This window comes from Rhinatrema bivittatum, chromosome 10 (genome assembly GCF_901001135.1).
Source record: "Rhinatrema bivittatum chromosome 10, aRhiBiv1.1, whole genome shotgun sequence".
Taxonomy (NCBI): domain Eukaryota; kingdom Metazoa; phylum Chordata; class Amphibia; order Gymnophiona; family Rhinatrematidae; genus Rhinatrema; species Rhinatrema bivittatum.
In genome coordinates this window covers 58,496,828-58,516,539 of record NC_042624.1, presented here as the reverse complement: position 1 = coordinate 58,516,539, position 19,712 = coordinate 58,496,828, and the positions used below count along the sequence as shown (strand labels likewise).

The 19,712-nt window shown below is 42.7% G+C and overlaps 1 protein-coding gene across 5 annotated transcripts in view; it reads left to right on the top strand.

Annotated features, from left to right (window-relative positions):
- Nucleotides 1-19,712, top strand: part of CRB1 (crumbs cell polarity complex component 1) — a 241,576-nt gene that overhangs the window by 98,771 nt on the left and 123,093 nt on the right. For all 5 annotated transcript variants that reach the window (XM_029618610.1, XM_029618608.1, XM_029618609.1 and 2 more), the window contains exons 3-4: nt 13,368-13,563; nt 14,836-14,975. In XM_029618610.1, coding sequence (XP_029474470.1) covers nt 13,368-13,563; nt 14,836-14,975 — 336 coding nt within the window. The remainder of the gene's footprint in view (nt 1-13,367; nt 13,564-14,835; nt 14,976-19,712) is intronic.

The following is a 19,712-nucleotide window of genomic DNA, read 5'->3' as shown; positions in this document are numbered from 1 at the left end:
TTATGGCGTTATAGTCCTCTCTTTCTCATTTCTATTTTAAACAGAAGTTTGCTCTTTATTAATTTCATTTGCATGCAGAAGAATGGTTTTGAATGTTCTTGCAGAAAATATTTTTTTTAATTCACATATTTTATTGTAACTGATGTTAGTAGATTAGGCAATTATTTTAAGGGATGGCTTTAGCTAATTTTCCTTCTAAGGATAAGGTTGCTGTGAGCATAAAATTGCTAGGCTTTATGCATCAAAGAAAGTAGTGCTCACAAGGTAATGTAGGAGGGTGGACTGTATTCTAGGACACCTGGCAGCAGCACATTTTCTGGTGCCCCCACCACTTCAGCAGTCACCCTATGCCCTGTTCATAAGGCTTAGCTTGGTAGCAGAGGGTGAAAAAGAAATGTTCATTATAAGGGCTGTAGTATGCAAGATAGCACATATGGGGTAATGATTGGGGAAATAATGCAGATGAGGGGTGTGACTGGGAGCCCTTTGCCTAAAGTGGGAGTGTTCCTTTGCTCAGGTATTAAAGTCATTAGAGATTGGGGATAGATCAGAATTATCTCCTGGAATATTGATGGGCTGGGAGTGCCCATAAAATGGAAAAAGATTTTGCAAGCATTGAAACATAATAAAGCAGGTATTGCATGCATTCAAGAGACCCATCTGATGGACGCTGAAAGTAAAAAGTTAAAAAGGGAATGGGTGGCACATTGTTATTTTTTCCCTGCAAAAGGAAATATAGCTACAGTTGCTATACTTCTTGGTAACGGTATTGATTTTCACATTTTAACAGAAGTAAAAGATATTGATGGGCGTTATTTAATTTTAGTTGGGAAACTTAGTGCGAAACTGATTACAATTTGTAATTTTTATGATCCCAATAGTTACAATCATTCTTTCTTCACTAAAGTACTGAATATATTATTAGTCCATATGCAAGGAGCTCTGGATATATCTGGGCACTTTAATGTTGTGCATGACATGCTTCTTGATAAGTCATTTAATCCTAAGGGGCTGCGCATAGGGACAGATAAAGGCATTGCTATTCTTTGGAAGCGATTCCAGCTTCTTGACATATGGCGAGTGCTTAACCCAGAAGTTAGAGACTATACGCATACCTCTCACGCTCATATGACAATGTCAGAAACTGATTACAATGTTGATTTCCCAAGATCTTTCATAATGTTCAAGGAGCAGAAATTGGACCTATTGAGATTTCAGATCATGCTATGATATGGTCGAATGTTTGTTTTATTAAGGAGGAAGGTGGAGAAAGGTTATGCAGATTTCCAAGATTAAAGCAGATTTCCAAGATTAAAGCCCAAATTTCCAAGATTAAAGCCCAAATTTTCAAAGCCCAGTATGCGCAAAAACCGGGCAATAGCAAAGTGCCGGGCTCCTTGAAAGGGGTGGACCAAGGGGCGGGGGCTGACTGGGACAGTGGCCATTAGGCCCTGTCCCGGGGAAGCGCACACCGGCAACTGGCCAGCGCGCGGAACGTACTCCTGCTCGGAGGAGCGGGTAAGTTCTAAAACAAAAAAAGGACGATAGTTAGGGTAGGTTTAAGGGTCGGAGAGGAGAGGGGAAAAGGGAGGAAAGCTATGTAGAGGGATAGCAAAGTTCCCTCCCAGTCTGCTCCTTAATTGGAGCGGACTGGGAGGGAACTGGTGTAAGCCTGATTTTGTCATCGTGTGTTTTTTAAAATCCCCTCCTTGCGTGTGCGAGATGCCACTTGCCCATGTGCGCCGTTATTAAAATCAGGCGCACATGTGCATGTAGGAATCATACTTTAAAACAGTGGTGCAGCGAGGTAAAATAAAAGTATTGGGGGGGGGGGGTTTAGGATAGGGCTAGGGGGTGGGAGGGGAAGGGAGGTTAGGTTAGGGGGTTAGGAAGTTCCCTCCCGTTTTGCTTGAACACTCCTCCAAGTCTCTGCCTTTTTTCCAACTGGAGAACCAGCCTTCTGAACTGCCAGGATTTGCAAATGTAAGTATTATTGGGAGAGTGTTTGAGTGGCGAAAGAGACTGTACCAGGTACCCACAGCCTCAAGAGCCTAGGGCCCTGGAGTTTGTCCTCCTCCCTGCTGGTTGGACCCCGGTTTCTCAGTGGCTGACTACTGCAGAGTAATTGGAGAAATGAGTGAGTGGCTCAGGACAGTAAGCTTGGCCCTGGGACTGTGTGAAGCCTGCATTAGGGTTCTAAGAAGTTACTCCTCCTGCCTTCTCCCGGTAATCTGTCTCACAAAATGACTTGGGGATCATCTTTTCACCGTCTGGGCCAACTCTGTGTCAAAATTTGGATTATTTTAAAGAATCATACCCAGCTCTAAAAATTATTGTATTCAAATTGAAATTGTAGGAATATGCTGTTTCCAAGCATTTGATATTCTGCCTTTTTTTCAAAAATGATCTCAAGATGGAGTACAATCAGGTTAGAATGAAGCTGTAGGTACAACGATAATAACTTCCAGTTAGAGGTCATCTGAAGTCAACAGTGAATCAAGTGTCCAGTTAAAGGGGTTCTGTCTTCTACTTCTTTAGTGAAGAATCTAGAGGGAGGCCTGGTTGAACAGCCAAGCCTTTGCTTTTAGTCCGCAAAGTGAGGAATATACTAAAGGGTTTGATGTGACAAAAGCATTCCCAGCAGTGAACCACACTGGGGTTTTCTTGCAGCAGTATCCATTATAATTATGGATGTGGAAGGCAGTTCAAAGTAGGTCTAACTGCTTCCCAGTTTGGCGCAAAGTAAGGTCCATGGCCATGGGCTGAGGTTCTGCTGACATTTATTGAGACAGGTGGGTATTTATCATTCTCAAGTGTAGTGGTCTTGTTGATGCAGAAAATATTGTACAATGACAACATTACTAACGATCTAGGAAGTCAATACATAGGAAAGTGGGGAAAAAAAAGAATGAACAACTTTAAAAACATGAGCTAGAGTGGACTGCAGAATTTCAGTCCATAAAAGAACATCCTTCAGATTTAATAATAATAATAATGATCTCATAAAGGATCAATAGTGATGTAGCTTTTTGTTATGAAAGATGAATATTTTCATATTGAACAACATTACGGCAGGGTAGTTATGTCCCCGGAGAGTTAGCTGATGTATTTGTTTTGTTTTGCAACTTGCAGCGAGTTGTGCTGAATGGACAGGTAGATAGGATAGCAGGATGAAAGCCCATGGTGTTCCCATTAGTAACAAAAATCTTCATTTATTGTGTCAGAGGATTTTGCCACAACCATTATTATCCTTGTCTGACAACACGAGTCAGAATGAGAAGTAGCTCAGCCTTCCTTTTGCTTCCTTAGCATGTTTCAGTTTTTAACATGTAAGTGGAAAATATCTGCTCTAAATCTGCATGTTGTACAATGGTAAGCAAATGGTAGAATTAATTTTCACATGATTTTAACCCAAACGAAACTTACTGCACTGTACGCCTGACTACTGGATGGAAGATTTTGCAGGAATTCCCTATTTAAGCAAAATAGCATTGCATGCTCTTCCAGTAAAAGTGAGAAAGCATTGCATGTGGAATGTGTATGAGGAATATGGCAAACAGCTGTTAAAACATGAAGTCAAATTGGGGACATCAAAGCTCTGAAGAATATGTTATCCATTTTCAAATTTGTATGTACAGATGAGAGAAAAACTATGCTTTAATCTTACAAATAAACCAGGCATGGAATACAGGCCAGCTACCTTCGAGTTAGCTGCAGCTGGCTATATTTGTAGGAGGCTAGGGGTGTGCACACAAAACATTTTCAGCTTGATTCCCTCTTTTGTTTTATCGTTTTTCTTATAGTGCTGTTTCTGTTTGTTTCATGTATTTCAGTAGTTTATGTGCTTAAATGCTATTGTGTGCAGAAAACAAAAATATGCACATAAAAATTTTACGCCCATAAAAATTTTACACACAAATTATAGAAGCAAATGAAAACGAATGCACATCCCTAGTGGGCGGCGTGCAGGACAAAATTTAAACTGGTGCTCAATATTGATGTAGTACGGAAACATATATGGCCAACATTTTCAAGGCAATGTTAGCATTTCATACAGAAATGCATCATTATAAAAGTTTAAATCTCGATATTTATCTTATTGGAATAGTCTGGAAGGACAAATACATTTTACCAAATACAAAAATGTTTCACCAAGGATGGTCGACTAACGTCAGAAAGGCTGTCTAGGGGCACTGCTAGGCACAGACCCACAGGGCCCTTGCCCTATATCTATTTGACAATGTTCCGAATGCTGCTGGACCATGAGCCCCTGCACCTTTAAGAGGGCCAAATGAGGGAGGATCAGCTGGAGGGAAGCAAAAAGGGCTGTAGAGGATATGAGAGAGAGGCACTGAGGGAAGTAAGAGGGGATCAGCTGAAATGGTGGAGGTTAAAAGAGGGGATTCACTGAGGAGAGGAGGTTGAGAAAGGAGAGGGTGAAGGCTGAAAGAAGGGATCAGCTGGAGTATGGGGAGGGTGAGAGTGGAGCCACACCCCTGCTGATTTCTTTTGTTCATTCTCTGGGGTTATTTGAATTTTCAAGTACTAAAATAAGGTCACATTGGTTAAAAGTTTGGGAAACCTTGCTACACATCCTTTTTATTTGTACAGGGACTCTCCAAAATACTAGCAAATCTATTATAATATTCATTAGGTATATCCTGAAAATTTGACAGTTTGCAATCCTCAAGGACCAGAGATTCCCCACCCCTGTTGTAACATGAGGTCAACATTTACATTTTCTACCATGGCTACAATTTACCATTTTCCTTACCCTTTCTGTATAATCTATATTATTAAAAATAGTTTTGAACATAAGAAAATTAGTATGAAATGCACCATTGTTGTTGATTACTATGGCTAATAGTAATATATGTTACTGTTAACCATATATAATATATATTAACATATATAATTACTTTGAAAAAAAATTGTCATCTGTGTATTTGACCACCTCACTTGTTGCTACCTTTTCCACATCTTTTATGAATAAGTTAAACACCGATCCCAGTACAGATCCCTGGGGCACTTCACTGTTCATCTCTTTCCATTGGGAAAACTGACCATTTAGTCCTACAATTTACTTCTTATTCATTAACCAGTTACCAAGCCATAAGAATTGCCATAGTGGGTCAGACTGGGGGCCCATCAAGCCCAGTATCTTGTTTCCAACAGTAGATTACAAGTGCCTGGCAGGATCCCAAACAGTAAATAGATCCCATGTTGCTAATGCCCAGGGATACTTAATTAATAACAGTTTATGGACTTCTCCAGAAACTTGTCTAAACACTTTAAAATCTCAGCTGTGCTAACTGCCTTTTTTACCATATCCTCCAGCAATGAATTCCAGAGCTTAATTGTGTGTTGAGTGAAAAATAATTTTCTCCAATTCCACTCATGATTTTGTAGACCTCTATCATCTCCCCCCCCTCAGCCGACTCTTCTCCAAGCTGAGCAGCCCTAACCTCTTTATCCTTTCTCGGAGGGGAGCCGTTCCATCCTCTTTATCATTTTAGTCACCCTTCTCTGTACCCTTTACAGTTCAGCTATATCTTTTTTGAGATGCAGAGACTAGAACAACGCACAGCCTCTTATCTCATGACTTTTCCTGAGGAGTTTCTCATAAGGGACTTTATCCAATGCCTTCTGGAGTGAATTTTCAAGAATCACAAGACATCCAGTCTTGGTGCTGAGAAATCCCCCTCACTTATATGTATACAATTTTAGATGTATAAAACTAAAACTACTTTTCAAAGTGATAAATATTTATGTTAAGCATTTGGTTAAATGAAAATTATGCATCAAAGCATTTTAATTTGCATGTTTTATGCCTCTATTAGGATGCATTTCCAAACATTTAGCCTTCTAACTTTGTTTTAAGAAGCCTCAGAGAAGCAAAATTGGGTAATTCAATAGAAACAGATTTGCTATTAGTAAAAATTTGTAACCTATCATTAAAATCATCCAATGTACATGAAGATTGGAAGATGGCCAATGTAACCCCTATATTTAAAAAGGGATCCAGGGCGATCCTGTTGCACTGGAGGTGGACCCTTGGCCTGGTGCAGGATTGGTACGGCCCTCTGGTCGGACTCATAGAGCGCCTGCCACCAGGAGGCGGAGCACACAAGGAAGACAGAGACTAGCTGGAGTTTTGCCAATAGCAATCCGGGGTTTCCGCAGGTTGAGCCCTTGGGTACTTGGACCGTCTGGACTTAGGTGAGCCTCCAAGGGTCTCCCGGAGAGGTAACAGAGAGGTGCGTCCACCACGAGCAAAGGTGCGTAGCTGATGAAGAAAGGAGGGACTAGACCTGCACCGGGATCACCGGAGACCTCAGGAAGGCAACAGGAAATGAAAGTCCTCCAGGCGAGATAGGCAGCGCCTACTGGTCTAGTCTGAAGTAGGCTGCGGGCAGCGTCCGAGCAGGCTGGTCTGGTGGTCACAGGAGCGAACAGAGTATCCGAGTGAAGCGCAAGGGTCAAAGCCAGGGTATCCGACCGAGGGTGGTCAGCCAAAGCAAGGGTCAGTTCCAAGTTCGGTTCGAAAGTAGACAAGGTGAGCAGAGGTCAGTTCCAGGCAGCGGTCAATGTGGTCAGGCAAGCAGAAGTCAGTACCATGAATCAGTCCGAGAAGGTATGACAAGAGGAGGAACGTGGAGCAGGAATCAGGACAGACGCTGGAACACAGAGAGGAGCACTGGAACAGATAGGAACACAGGAACAGAGACTGGATCAAGGAAGCAGGAGAACACAGGAACGTAGGACAGCAACTAGCTACACCGAAGGTGTCGACCCGATTTCCAAGGCGAGGTTCTGGGGACAGAACCTCGCCTTAAGTAGGAAGTCTCATGTGACATCATCGGGCGGCGTCTGAGACGAGGTTCCTGCCCTGGGCCCTTTAAATGTGCAGACGTTTGCAGCGTGCGCGCCTAGGGGCAGGACCGAAGACGCAGAGCCCCTACGGGAGCTCTGCTGAGAGGTCTGCAGTGTGGAGGAAGCTGGAAAGGATTGGGGATGTCGGGAGCTGGCGGCCGCAGCAAGAGAAGAGGAGCCGGAGCTTGTGGAGGGAAGCGCAAGTGAGCAGGCCTGGTCGCAGCACCAACGCAGCCGGGACGCGCAACAGATACAGGAAACTATAGACCAATGAACCTGAATTTAGTGCCAGGAAAAATCGTGGAAACTGATATAAAGAATAAAATCACAGAATATTTAGATTTACCCAAGGGAATTCTTGCCTCACAAATTTCCTACATTTTTATGAAGGGGTGAATAAACATGTGGACAAAATGAACCAGTAGATGTTGTGTATTTGGGCTTTCAGACGGCGTTTGACAAAGTCCCTTCTAAGAAAACTAAAAAGTCATGGGATAGGAAGCAATGTCCTTTTGAGGAATGCAAACTGGTTAAAAGACAGGAAACAGAGTAGGATTAAATGGTCTGTTTTCACAGTGGAAAAAGAGAAACAGTGAAGTGCCTCAGCATCTGTTATAGGAATGGTGTTTTTTAATATATTTATAAATGATATGGAAAGGGTGCTTACATTTGCAGATGACACAAAATTATTCAGAGTAGTTAAATCTCAAGTGGATTGTGATAAATTGCAGGAGGGCCTTGTGAGACTGGAAGATTGGGTGTCCAATCTGGAAGATTGGAAGCTGAAATTTAATGTGGACAAGTGCAAGGTGATACATATAGAGAAAAATAACCCTTGCTGTAGTTACACAATGTTAGGTTCTATCTTAGGAGTTACCATCCAAGAAAGAGATCTAGGGGTCATAGTGGATAATGCATTGAAATCATTGGCTCAATGTGCTATAGCGGTCAAAAAAGCAAAGAGAATGTTAGGAATTATTAGGAAAGGAATGGCAAATAAAATGGTGAATGTCTTAATGCCTCTGTATTGCTCCATGGTGAGACCGCACCAAGAATAATGGGGTAGATTTTTAAAAACTGCGCGATCACGTACTTTTGTTTGCGCAGCAGGCGCAAACAAAAGTACGCTGGATTTTATAAGATACGTGCATAGCCGCGCATATCCTCTAAAATCCTGGATCGACGCGCGCAAGGCTGCCGATTTTGGGCAGCCGGTGCGCGCAGAGCCGCGCAGCCTGCCTCCGTTCCCTCCGAGGCCGCTCCGAAATCGGAGCGGCCTCGGAGAGAACTCTCTTTCGCCCTCCCCTCACCTTCCCCTCCCTTCCTCTACCTAACCCACCCCCCCGGCCCTATCTAAACTCCCCCCTACCTTTATCCATGGATTTACGCCTCCCGGAGGGAGATGTAAATCCACGCGCGCCGAGACCCAACCCGGGGGCGGTTCCGGAGGGTGCGGCCACGCCCCCGGAATGCCCCGGCCCGAAACCACGCCCCTGGGCCCACCCCCGAAACGCCGCGTCCCGCCCCCAAAATGCCGCGTCGTTCGGCCCCACCCCCGACACGCCCCCGTCCAAAAACCCCGGGACCTACGCACGTCCCGGGGTTCTGTGCGCGCCGACGGCCTATGGAAAATAGGCGCGCCAGCGCGCAAGGCCCTGCTCGCATAAATCCGGGCGGATTTACGCGAGCAGGGCTTTTAAAATCCGCCCGAATGTGTGCAGTTCTGGTCGCTGCATCTCAAAAAAGATATAGTTGCATTGAAGAAAGTACAAAGAAGGGCAACCAAAATGATAAAGGGGATGGAATGACTCCCCTATCAGGAAAGGCTAAAGAGGTTGGGGCTATTCAGCTTGGAGAAGAGACGGCCGAGGGGGGATATGATAGAGGTGTACAAAATCATGAAAGGACTTGAATGGGAAAATGTGAATTGGTTGTTTATTCTTTTGGATAATACAAGGACTAGGAGGTATTCCATGAAGTTAGCAAGTAGCTCATTTAAAAGAAATCAAAGAAAATTCTTTTTCACTCAATGCATTATTAAGCTCTGGAGTTCATTGCCAGAGGATGTGGTTATGGCAGTTAGTGTAGCTGGGTTTAAAAAAAGTTTGGATAAGTTCCTAGAGTAGAAGTCCATAAACTGCTATTAATCAATAAGGATTAGTAGCTTGGGATCTATTCATTTAGGGGTAGATTTTAAAAGGTGCGCGTGGGCGTACATGTGCACGTGCTACCTGGCGCGCACACATGTATGCCCGATTTTATAACATGCGTGCGCAGGCGTGCACATGTTATAAAATCGAGGGTCGGCACACACAAGGGGGTGCACAATTGTGCACCTTGCGCGCACCAAACCGCACTGCCTTACCACGTTCCCTTCCCCTAGCCTGACCTTCCCACCCCTTCCACTAACCTTTCCCCCCAGCCCTACTCTCACCCCCCCTGACCTTTGTCTTACCTTTTGCGCCTACCTCCAGGCAGGCACAAGATGCACGCACCAGCAGCCTGCTGGCACACGATCCTCCGACACAGCAGCAATGGCCGCTGTGTTGGAGGCCTCTGGCCCCGCCCCCTCCCTGCCCCTTTAGTAAAGCCCTGGGACTTACATGCGTCACGGGGCTTTACGCGCATCGCTGGATCTTTTTAAAATAGGTCTGACGCGCGTAAATCCTTTTAAAATCATGCCCTTAATGTTTGAGTACTTGGAAGATACTTAGACTTGGTTGGCCACTGTTGTACACAGGATACTGGGCTTGATGGACCCTTGGTCTGATCCAGTATGGCATGTTCTTATGTTCTTATTTAGATGTAATTTAATGTGGCCAAGTGCAGATGCACATGGGGAAAAAGATCCTAAATATAGGTACACAATGCTAGGTTCCACATAATGAGTTACTGCCCAGGAAAAGGATCCTAAGGTTACTGTGGACAATACATTGAAATCTTCAACTCTGTGTGTGGCAGCACTAGAAAGAATAAACAGAATATTAGGAATGGATAATAAAACTGAGAATGTCATCATGTCTTTATATAAATCTATGGTTCTAGCACACCTAATATAGCAGCCTTTATTTTTAATACAAGTAATTTCAACTTGTCTGTTTGTTTTGACACTGAGAAATAATAAAAACCTCTAATTTTTATTAATTCCCTATGATTTACAAATATCAGATTAAATATAAATTGTTATTAACATGAATGGACTTTATTTTTAAAATTGAATTAACTAAATCTTAAATAACTACCACTTTACGAATCTTAAAGCCTTCTAAAATGCAGAGGTGTGCACTTGGATTTTTCATCTCATTTTGTTACTTTTTTTTTTCCTTTATCATTTGTGGTTTATTTTGTTTTGTTTATTTGAAACAAAATAAAACGAATGGAAAAAATCCAAAACAAAACAAAAAGCCAAAAAACCCACCAGCTCTATCAAAATTTAAATGCTGAAGCCCCACTGGGCTTTCCTCTATCCCACCCCCAGCTTTCTGGATCCATCTTACCCTGTTTATGGGGTCTGGACATCAAAATGGGGCAGGACTTGATCCCTAGTCACTCCAGCCCTGCCAGGCACCTCAGAGCCCACCAGTACCATTTTTAAATACTTATCCAATGGGGCATGAGCGACTGGGGTCATGCCTGTCTCATTTGGATGTCTAGACCCCACGGACACCATAAGATGGGTCTGGACATTTAAATGAGGCACATCCCTACTAAAATTAAAAGCACTAAAAATAGAAATGTACAGTATAAATCATATTGAGGTCCATACCATGTTCTAAGCATTTTAGCACATCTCGGTGTTGCAAGGCGTAAATGAACAGGACTTCAGCATTATATGCTATTCTTCATCTATACATTCAGGATCTTCAGTCTCTTTGTTCATACACTTGTTGTTCTGACTGTGAAATAATGATGGCTGAAATGCATTGGACATGTAGTGTAAGCCTTCAGTGAACAAAATGGTATGAAAATAAACCAGATGAGGACAAGGCCACAGGAAGTGCTCCAGTGTTGTTGCTAGTACCTGAAGCAAAAGGGGGATCTGAGGTAGTTAGAAACACTTGAGCCCTCTAGGACAGACCAGAAAATATCAGCAGACAGATTTATACATATTAGTACCAGCTTTATGAGCACATCTTCCTTACCGAAGTATGCTCACAGCAAAGGAAATGCTCAAGCATTTCTTTATACTCATTTTGACAACTGCATATTTTCTAAGTTAACAGGTACACGCACTAATAAACTAGCAAAAATCGGGGACGGTAACTTTTAAACAGCCGTGCAGGCACACATGTATGCGCGTATGCTGGCTCACGCAAATGGACGCAGTCGTTTTATGACATCCGCACGTATATGTGCCCATGGTATAAAATCGGCTGTATGCACATACAGGTGTGCACAATTTTATATGGACATGCCCACGTGTGCAAATGCCGCCTTTACTGCATAAGTGGGGGGGGGGGGGGGGATTTTAAAAGCAACGTATGCCAAAGCAATAGCCCTTTTCCCCAGTTCGTTTCAGGTTCGCCCAGTTAACTGTCAGACTTCTTAATCTCCCCCTGTTCTGTAGCCTCCCTTTTAACCCCGACCCTTAAAATCCCGTGACTCACCTAGTTTATTTTATTTTAATGCTTACATGCCGCCAATGGCAGAAGTAAAGTTACACGGTAGGGGACCCCGGTGTGCACTTGTGCATGTACATACTTATGCGAACGTTTCAAGCCAGTTTCCCAGATCGTCCATATCCCAACCATGCCTCGCCCCTTTTATAACTTTTTGATTTGTGCGTGTACCGGGAGGTAAGCGCGTACTCACGAGCTTTTTAAAATCTGCGTGGCGCACGCCAGCCCGAGATACTTGTGTATCTTCCTGCTTCGGCTCATGTAGGGCTTTTAAAATTCACCTGTAAGTGTGCAAGTGTGTGAAATAAGTGTGTACCTTGGACAGTTTCTTCTGCATCTGTTGCACTGCCTTTTCATCAACGCCATAATGTTTCCATGTCTTCACAGTTCAGCATAACTTAAGTATGTCAGTCTAACCTACTTCAGAACCACCCATAGATCATGGGCACCATAGCAACCCAATCCTAGAAACATAGAATATGACAGCATTTAAGGGCCATAGTGCCCATCTAGTCAGCTCAATTTACTTCCTGGTACAGAGCTGTAAACCCCAATTGATCTCCGGCTTTTCCTAGACCTCTTCATCCTAAAGATCCTCTGTGCTTATCTCAATCTTTCTTGAATTCTGTTACTGTTTTAGCTTTCACCTCTTCTCATGGGAGACTTTTTCATGCCTCATCATCCTTTCTGTGAAGAAATATATATTTCTGGGCCCTACCGTTTCCTCCTGCTCCTTAGGGCTTCCAGCTGATTCGGAACCAAGACTGGAATCTGGTTCCATCAGCCTTCATCCACAACAAATGTGGCAAATGTTTCCCCTGTTTTATAAGTATTTTATGTCTTGTCGCATCTTGCCCTGCTTTCAGTGTGACTACTCCAGCTGTGAGTAGGCTTTTCCCGTTTTATAGTGAGCGACAGAGCCTGAAGAAAACATGGGACTCTGATTCTTACAGAGGCAATGATCTTCCCAAAGTGCAGTTTCTCACTCACCGGTAATCACTAGATAACCTCATAAAATGTAGAACAAATTTCTCTGCAATATATAGCACAGGACTAAACCTGCCCATCTACAGCTAGGCAAATGTATTGTAGCTGATTAATTCAGTTTAAATTAGCATATTATCTCAGGTGGTGTTGAACTGATATACATCCTCTTTTCTTACTGGTACATTAAAAAACATATCTGCTTGCAAAATGCACATCTCGTTTACAAGACCTATTTGTTTAAACTACTAGACTGCATCTAGCAGCCAGTGAAACCTAATAATAGAATTCAGCAGCACGTTCTTGACAATGGTACGTGGTAAGTAGTACAATCTGTGGGACCCTTATTTTATAAGTCCTGATTTACTAAGGCTTTTCTCTTTTTCTGTGTCTACGGGGAAAAAAGCTTAAAGGAGGGAACTTTATAAGGAGTTGCATGTGTAAATGTATCATAATATCATAGGAATTTAAAAAAGCCATTTATGCATGTAAAATGCACTTATACATGAATATCCTATGGACAATTTAATGGCATATGTTGTAGCAGTTTTCAAAAGCCCACTTACTTGGGTAAAGTGTATTTACATGTGCAAAACCCAGTTTTAAGCTTGTAAATGCTTTTCAAAAATCAGGCCCTAAGTGAATAAGGTCAACATGCTTATTGCTATTGCATCTTATGAACTGCTGCTGTATTTTGCTGATGGTTTTTACAATTTACTCCTTAAACTACAAAAATGAATTTTTTGGATCAGTTCAGCTTATAAGGGCAAAATGATTTTCCAAACTGATGTGACATGCCTCGGTGAAGTATAGCATACTGCTTAACACAATGGTTTTCCTGTGTCAAAACCTATAGTCTCAACACTTCACTGACTTTGTACTTCCTTAAAGGTATAAACTGTGAGCTGGAAATTGATGAGTGCTTGTCCCAGCCTTGTCTGAACAAGGCGACCTGCCATGATTCATTGAGAGGCTATTTCTGTGCCTGTGCACCTGGATTCCTTGGTGGTCACTGTGAAATCAACATCGATGAGTGCGCCAGTCAGCCATGCCTGAACGGAGGACAGTGTACAGATGAAGACAATGGGTAATGCCTTCCAGATCAAAAGAGTTTCATTTTTGACAATTTTGCGTGAGCAGACACTGCATGATGAATCAGGTTTAATTTACAGTGCAGATTTGGGGCCTTGCATTAAATGAAGATATTTTCCCTATAGGTGCAAAGTGGGGAAACATTTTTCCATAAAGCCCAAAGATTACTGAGGGTGCCATGGGTACCTCAACACCACTTAACCTATCAGAAATCTCAATTATTTGCTAGCTAGCTGGTATTAATGATATCTGTAAATAATTCATTATGGTACTTCCTCACAGTTTTAAAGCTCAGACACAAATTATTGTCTCAATAATATCTTTACCAGACAGGGAGAATCAAGCATTGAAGTGCATTCAAAGCAAATGGCAAGAGCAATGGGAAACAGTTTAGCAGTTGTCTCAGTGGCTCTGAAACAAAGCTGATTTATGGCAAGATTTTTACAAGTGAAGGGTTTTTTTACAGTGAGGCATCAAGAGCCATGCGATGCCTGCTATGCTAGGGTTACGTTATGTTTCTGTAGGGAGTGATAGGAATCGTAAAGCTAAATGAGTTGGGTGGATAGGCAGACTGGATGGGCTATATGGCATTTTGCTGCCATCATGTTTTATATTTCTAAGTGTACTAAAGTGTTTTTTTCATTAAGGGGGTCTATATATATATAATTTTTTTTACTTGGTGCTCTACCTAGTTAGCCAAATTTTGGATGTACCAGGCTTGGGTGAATTGGTTGCAGCTGAAAATTTACCTAAATCTAGGCAGCTAAACTTTGCAGTAAGGTTAGGTGGTTAAACTTAGTTGCTTAGTGCTGAAAATCAGCACTACGCAGCTGAGTCCCTTCCCGAACATCCCCTCCCCCCAAAAAAATGCCAGGAATGTCTCTGGGGCTACCCACCTTTGGAGTGCTAAATTCAGTCGCGGCTGGAGTTGGTTTTCAAAAGGGCTGGCCTAGCTGGCTAACTCCCAGAATTTGATGACTAGACCAGTGGCTCCCAAATCTGTCCTGGAGGACCTCCTTCCAGTCAGTTTTCAGGATTTCCACAATGAATATTCATGAGATAAATTTGCGTGCAGTGCTTCCATAGCATGCAAATTTAATCTCATGCATATTCATTGTGGATATCTTGAAAACTTAAGTGGCTGGGGGTCCTCCAGGACAGGTTTGGGAACCACTGGACTAGACCATATGAAAATGAACCCCTTTTTATCTATGGAGAAAAATACTGAGTACATCTGGCCCTTAGACTAAATATCTTTCTCTTACAGATACAGCTGCAACTGTACTGACAGAGGATTCATGGGTTTGCACTGTGAAACCTTAATCCCACTCTGCTGGTCACAGCCTTGCCACAATAATGCAACCTGTGAGGAGCATGCTGAGAATTACACCTGCCAGTGCTGGCCAGGTAAGATTATTTTCTTCATTCTGTTCCTCAACTAGACTTTGTCCTTCTTCACGCTCCTAATCAGAAGCTGGAAAATGCTTCTACTAACTATTACTCCAGATGTGACATGAATGACAAGTAAAACCAGGTTAATATGCTGTACTGCAGGATAATGGGTCTTTACTCAATGTAATCCCCATCTTCCTCAATCACCCTCACAATCGACATGTCAACTTTCATCTCTGCACCATAAGTTTGTCTCAGTAACTGATAGCTCACCCCAGACATTTTTATGATTGCAGTTGGGATATGCAGTCATTTGGAACATCATTTCATGTCATTTTGAAATCACAGGAAAAAATTCTGAAATTTAATTTTTTTGGTATGTCATTTTACACATGCGATTTGCTAATAATATATAAGATTTTCCATACAAGGTCAGACCAAAGGTCCGTCAAACCCAGTATCCTGTTTCCAACTGTGGCCAATCCTGGTCACAAGTACCTGGCAGGATCTCAAAGAGTAGGTAGATCCCATGCTGCTTATCCAGGAGATAAGCAGTGGATTTCTCCAAGTCCACCTTAATAATGGTTCATGGACTTTTCTTGCAGGAATTTGTCCAAACCTGTTTTAAACAACTACACCAACAGCTTTTACCACATCCTGCAGCAATGATTTCAGAGTTAAATTATGAATTGAATAAAACATATTTTCACTTATTTGTCTTAAATATATTGGGGTAGATTTTCAAAAGGTTACGCGCGTAACCCTTTAAAAACCCTCCTGCGTGCACCAAGCCTATTTATTTATTTATTTAAGATTCTTATATACCGCACAATGGGTAGGGGACTATCCGTCTAGGCGGTTTACATATTTGCACATACACAAGCAATATTACACATTAACAAACAAGTCATAAAATCATATACAAACACATTAAAATTCATAAAATAGTCAATTAAATTACCAAAAGTAATGTAATGTAGTAAACTTAATATAAATTGTATGCATGAATGAAAAGATGAGTTTTTAACAATTTTTTAAATTCTGTACGGTTGGCTGTCAGACAGATAAGTTCAGGGAGTGAGTTCCACAGTAGTGGACCGGCAATAGAGAATGCTCGTTTACGGGTTAGTGCTAAACTTACGGATTTTACTGTAGGTACTTCAAGAATGCATTTATCAAGGGAACGGAGTTGTCTAGAGGGTCTGTAAATTCGTAATAGTGAGCATAGCCAGATGGAATTTATTTATTTATTTATTTATTTATTGGTTTTTATATACCGCCGCTCATCAAAGATATCACGTCGGTGTACATAGAACAAAAATACGCAGTTGCGTGTACATATAACAGTATAATAATATCTGAATTCCACAATACATTAAAACAGTAAAATACAAAATCAAGAACAACTTAATTAACGGAATATTAGATAGAAATATAGAGTAAAATAAATGTGATTGCATAACTTAATCTAGTATCAAGGCGAAAAACTGGGGGTATAGGAGGGGTGGGGAGCAAATTGGAACGGGAAGGGAAGAGAAAGGGTAAGAAAGGAAAGGGTTATATACATATGTACAGAGGGCGAGATCAAAGGTTATAAGAGAGTAACAATAGAGCTAGAATGCCTAGAAGAGGAGGGCATAGTTAAACTAAAGTTGAGAGTAATAGTTTAGTATTACTAATACAATTAATATTGTAGAGTAGATTGTGTATAGTAGACAGAATTTTGTAAGTGATACGATATGAAATTGGAAGCCAATGCAGATGCTGTAGAATAGGAGTAATGTGATCTGTCCGGGGTGTGTTGTATAACATGCGGGCGGCTGCGTTTTGTATTAATTGTAAAGGTCATATAGTGGATTGTGGTAAACCAAGATAGAGAGCGTTACAGTAGTCTAGTGAGGATAAAATTAATGCCTGGGTAATCAGTCGGAAGTCATTCGGGAGAAGGAATGGTTTGAGTTTCTTTATCATATATATTTTGTAGAAAGATTTTTTTACAAGTTCAGATATATGATCGGTCATTGTCAGTTTTGAGTCTATCATTACACCTAGATTTTTTGCATGAGGTTTTATATTGATGAGTTGGTTCTGAAAAGTGAATGTTGGTGGGGGTCGGTGAGCTGAATCGGGTACAGTAGATAAGTAGATTAATTCTGTTTTACTTGTGTTTAATTTGAGTCTATTGTGGGAAAGCTATGTTTTTATTGTGGATAGGCTCGGCGGTGTGCGCAAGCCCCGGGACGCGCGTATGTCCCGGGGCTTTGAAAAAGGGGCGGGAAGGGAGTGGGGTCATGGGTGTGGTGCAGGTCCGGGGGCGGGACTGAGACCTCCAGCACAGCGGCTGTGCCGGGGAATGGTGCGCCGGCAGCCGGCCAGCGCACGCAAGTTACACCTGCCAGAGGTAGGCATAACTATTGATAACAAGGTAGGGGGGAGATTTAGATAGGGCTGGGGGGTGGGTTAGATAGGGGAAGGGAGGGGAAGGTGGGGGGAGCGGAGGGAACGGGGAACGCCATCAGAGCTCCCCTAGGGCTCGGTGTGCGCAAGGTGCACGTGTGCACCCCCTTGTGCGAGCTGAACCTGGATTTTATAATATGTGCGCGGCAGCGTGCGCATGTTATAAAATCGGGTGTACATTGTGCGCGGCGGGTAGCACGCATAAATGTACCCTGTGCGCGCTGTTTCGAAAATCTGCCCTATTATCTAGTAACTTCATTGAATGTCCTCCAGTCTTTGTATTTTTTGAAAGAGTAAATAACCAATTTTCGTTTACCTGGTTTTTTGTAAATCATGTACACTAAAAGCATTTAGCGTATGTTATTTGTGAATGGCACATTCTATTCACAAATAGCGCATGCTGAATGCTTTTATTGTATGCTATTCACAAATAACAAGCACTAAATGCATTTATTGCATGCTATTTGCAAATAGCATACACTAAAAACAAAAAAGGGATACAAACAAAATGAAACAAAACAAAGTTTTAAAGATACACAATAAAAAGGAAACAAGATGAAACTAAAATTTTTCTGCATGCACACAACAGAAGATAGAGGTGAATGGAGTTTACTCTGAGGATTATCATCAGTGTGCCTCATGTATTGGTGTTCTTTTCTATATTGTTATGAGCAATATTGTAGTGGGTTAATAGAGATGGTTTGCAGATGACATTAAGATTGTGAAGGGTGGCATGGATGTGCTGTGGCGTAATTGACGTAGACTCATAGGCGAACCTATGAGATCTACAGTGGCAGCTGGTAAACATGCTCTGAGTTGGGACAGACTAGAGCTTCACCTATACCATCCACCTCCCATGCAGGTTGAGCCCTTGGGTTCTGGTGGCCGGCAGACCTAAGGCAGGTTCCAACAGTGGCGAATAGAACTAGGGTCCAAAGATATGCCAGGGTCAGGGCAGGCAGCAGACTAATAGAGTTGGAGACAGGTCAAGGTCAGGGCAAGTGGCTAACAAAAATGGTCAGGTACAGATAAGAGGTTAGGTCTAGAAGGCAGGCAATCATGGTCAGGTCCAAGCAAAAGGTCAAGGGTGGATGAAGACACACAGAATACATTGGATAAGATGGGCAGGTCAAGGCAAGGCTGGATGAGACAACGCTAGAGAGACAAGGCTGGACAAGCAAGGCTGGAAGAAGAAACAGGAAAGCAGGACACAGGAATCAGAAATAATAGGCAACATTCACTGCAAGGCAGAAGACCCGTTGCTGAGGCTCTGTCGATAGTCCAAGGATGCCTTAAGTAGTAGGAGTGGGTAATGTCATTGGAAGGCGCTGCATTTGGGTTTCCCGTGCTGAGCCCTTTAAACATAGGCATGCGCCACGTGTGGTCTGGAAGGAGCAGGAGCATAGCGGGGCCTGGATGCTATGTTGGTGAGCAAGCCACACAGTGCAACACTGGTAAGCTGGAGTGGCATGCCTATCGCATGCAGATTGACATGGCATTGGAGGTATGTGCGCCGGTTCATGGGGCTTTCCTGCAAGCCACACATCGTAACAGTACCCTCCCCCCTCCCCCCCTGAAGCCCCATCCCCCAGGCTTCTGGGCCTGAGTTTCCTGGGAAATCTCCTGTGGAATTCAGTATGAATTGGGGGGGGGGGGGGAGGGGAGTTGCAGATTGAATGCACTAAGAAGCTTGTATTATTGAATGCTGTAGAAATTCAGGTTTAGGGTCTCTCTCCTTCTTCTCAGACACAGAGTTGAAACAATACCCTATTTTTCCTGCTAGAGAATACGCCACAGTCTCTGCCCCTATCGTCTGGGCTACTGTTAGCATAGCACAATTTACAAACAATTTTATATCTCGCTTGAACAACATGAGGTCCATATTCAAAAGATTTGTCCTGGTAGCTTTGAGAGTTACACTGACAAATCTTTGGTTTCAAAATATTCCATGGTCTCTAAATTTTGTTCAGGTAACCGAACATTTTAAATTACTGCACTGGAGGGGCAGGGGTGACTGGAAATTAATCTTGCCTCTTGAAGTCTTTGGATGATGTAAGAGGTTTGATGGGGTCAGGGGGGTGAGGACCTCTAAGTGGTGGGGGGTCTGAGTCCCCCCCCCTCCCCCCACCTCTGTGACTACAATTGATGCTGCTATCAACACCACGTTCTTCAGGTGATGGGACCTGGCATTTCTACCTGTAAGGGATTGGTATTCAGTGCTTCCCGCCTGCCAGCAGGGACCCTCAGTGGACTTTTGTCTTGGCTGCTCAGTTCTCCAAGCCCTATGGCTTGAAG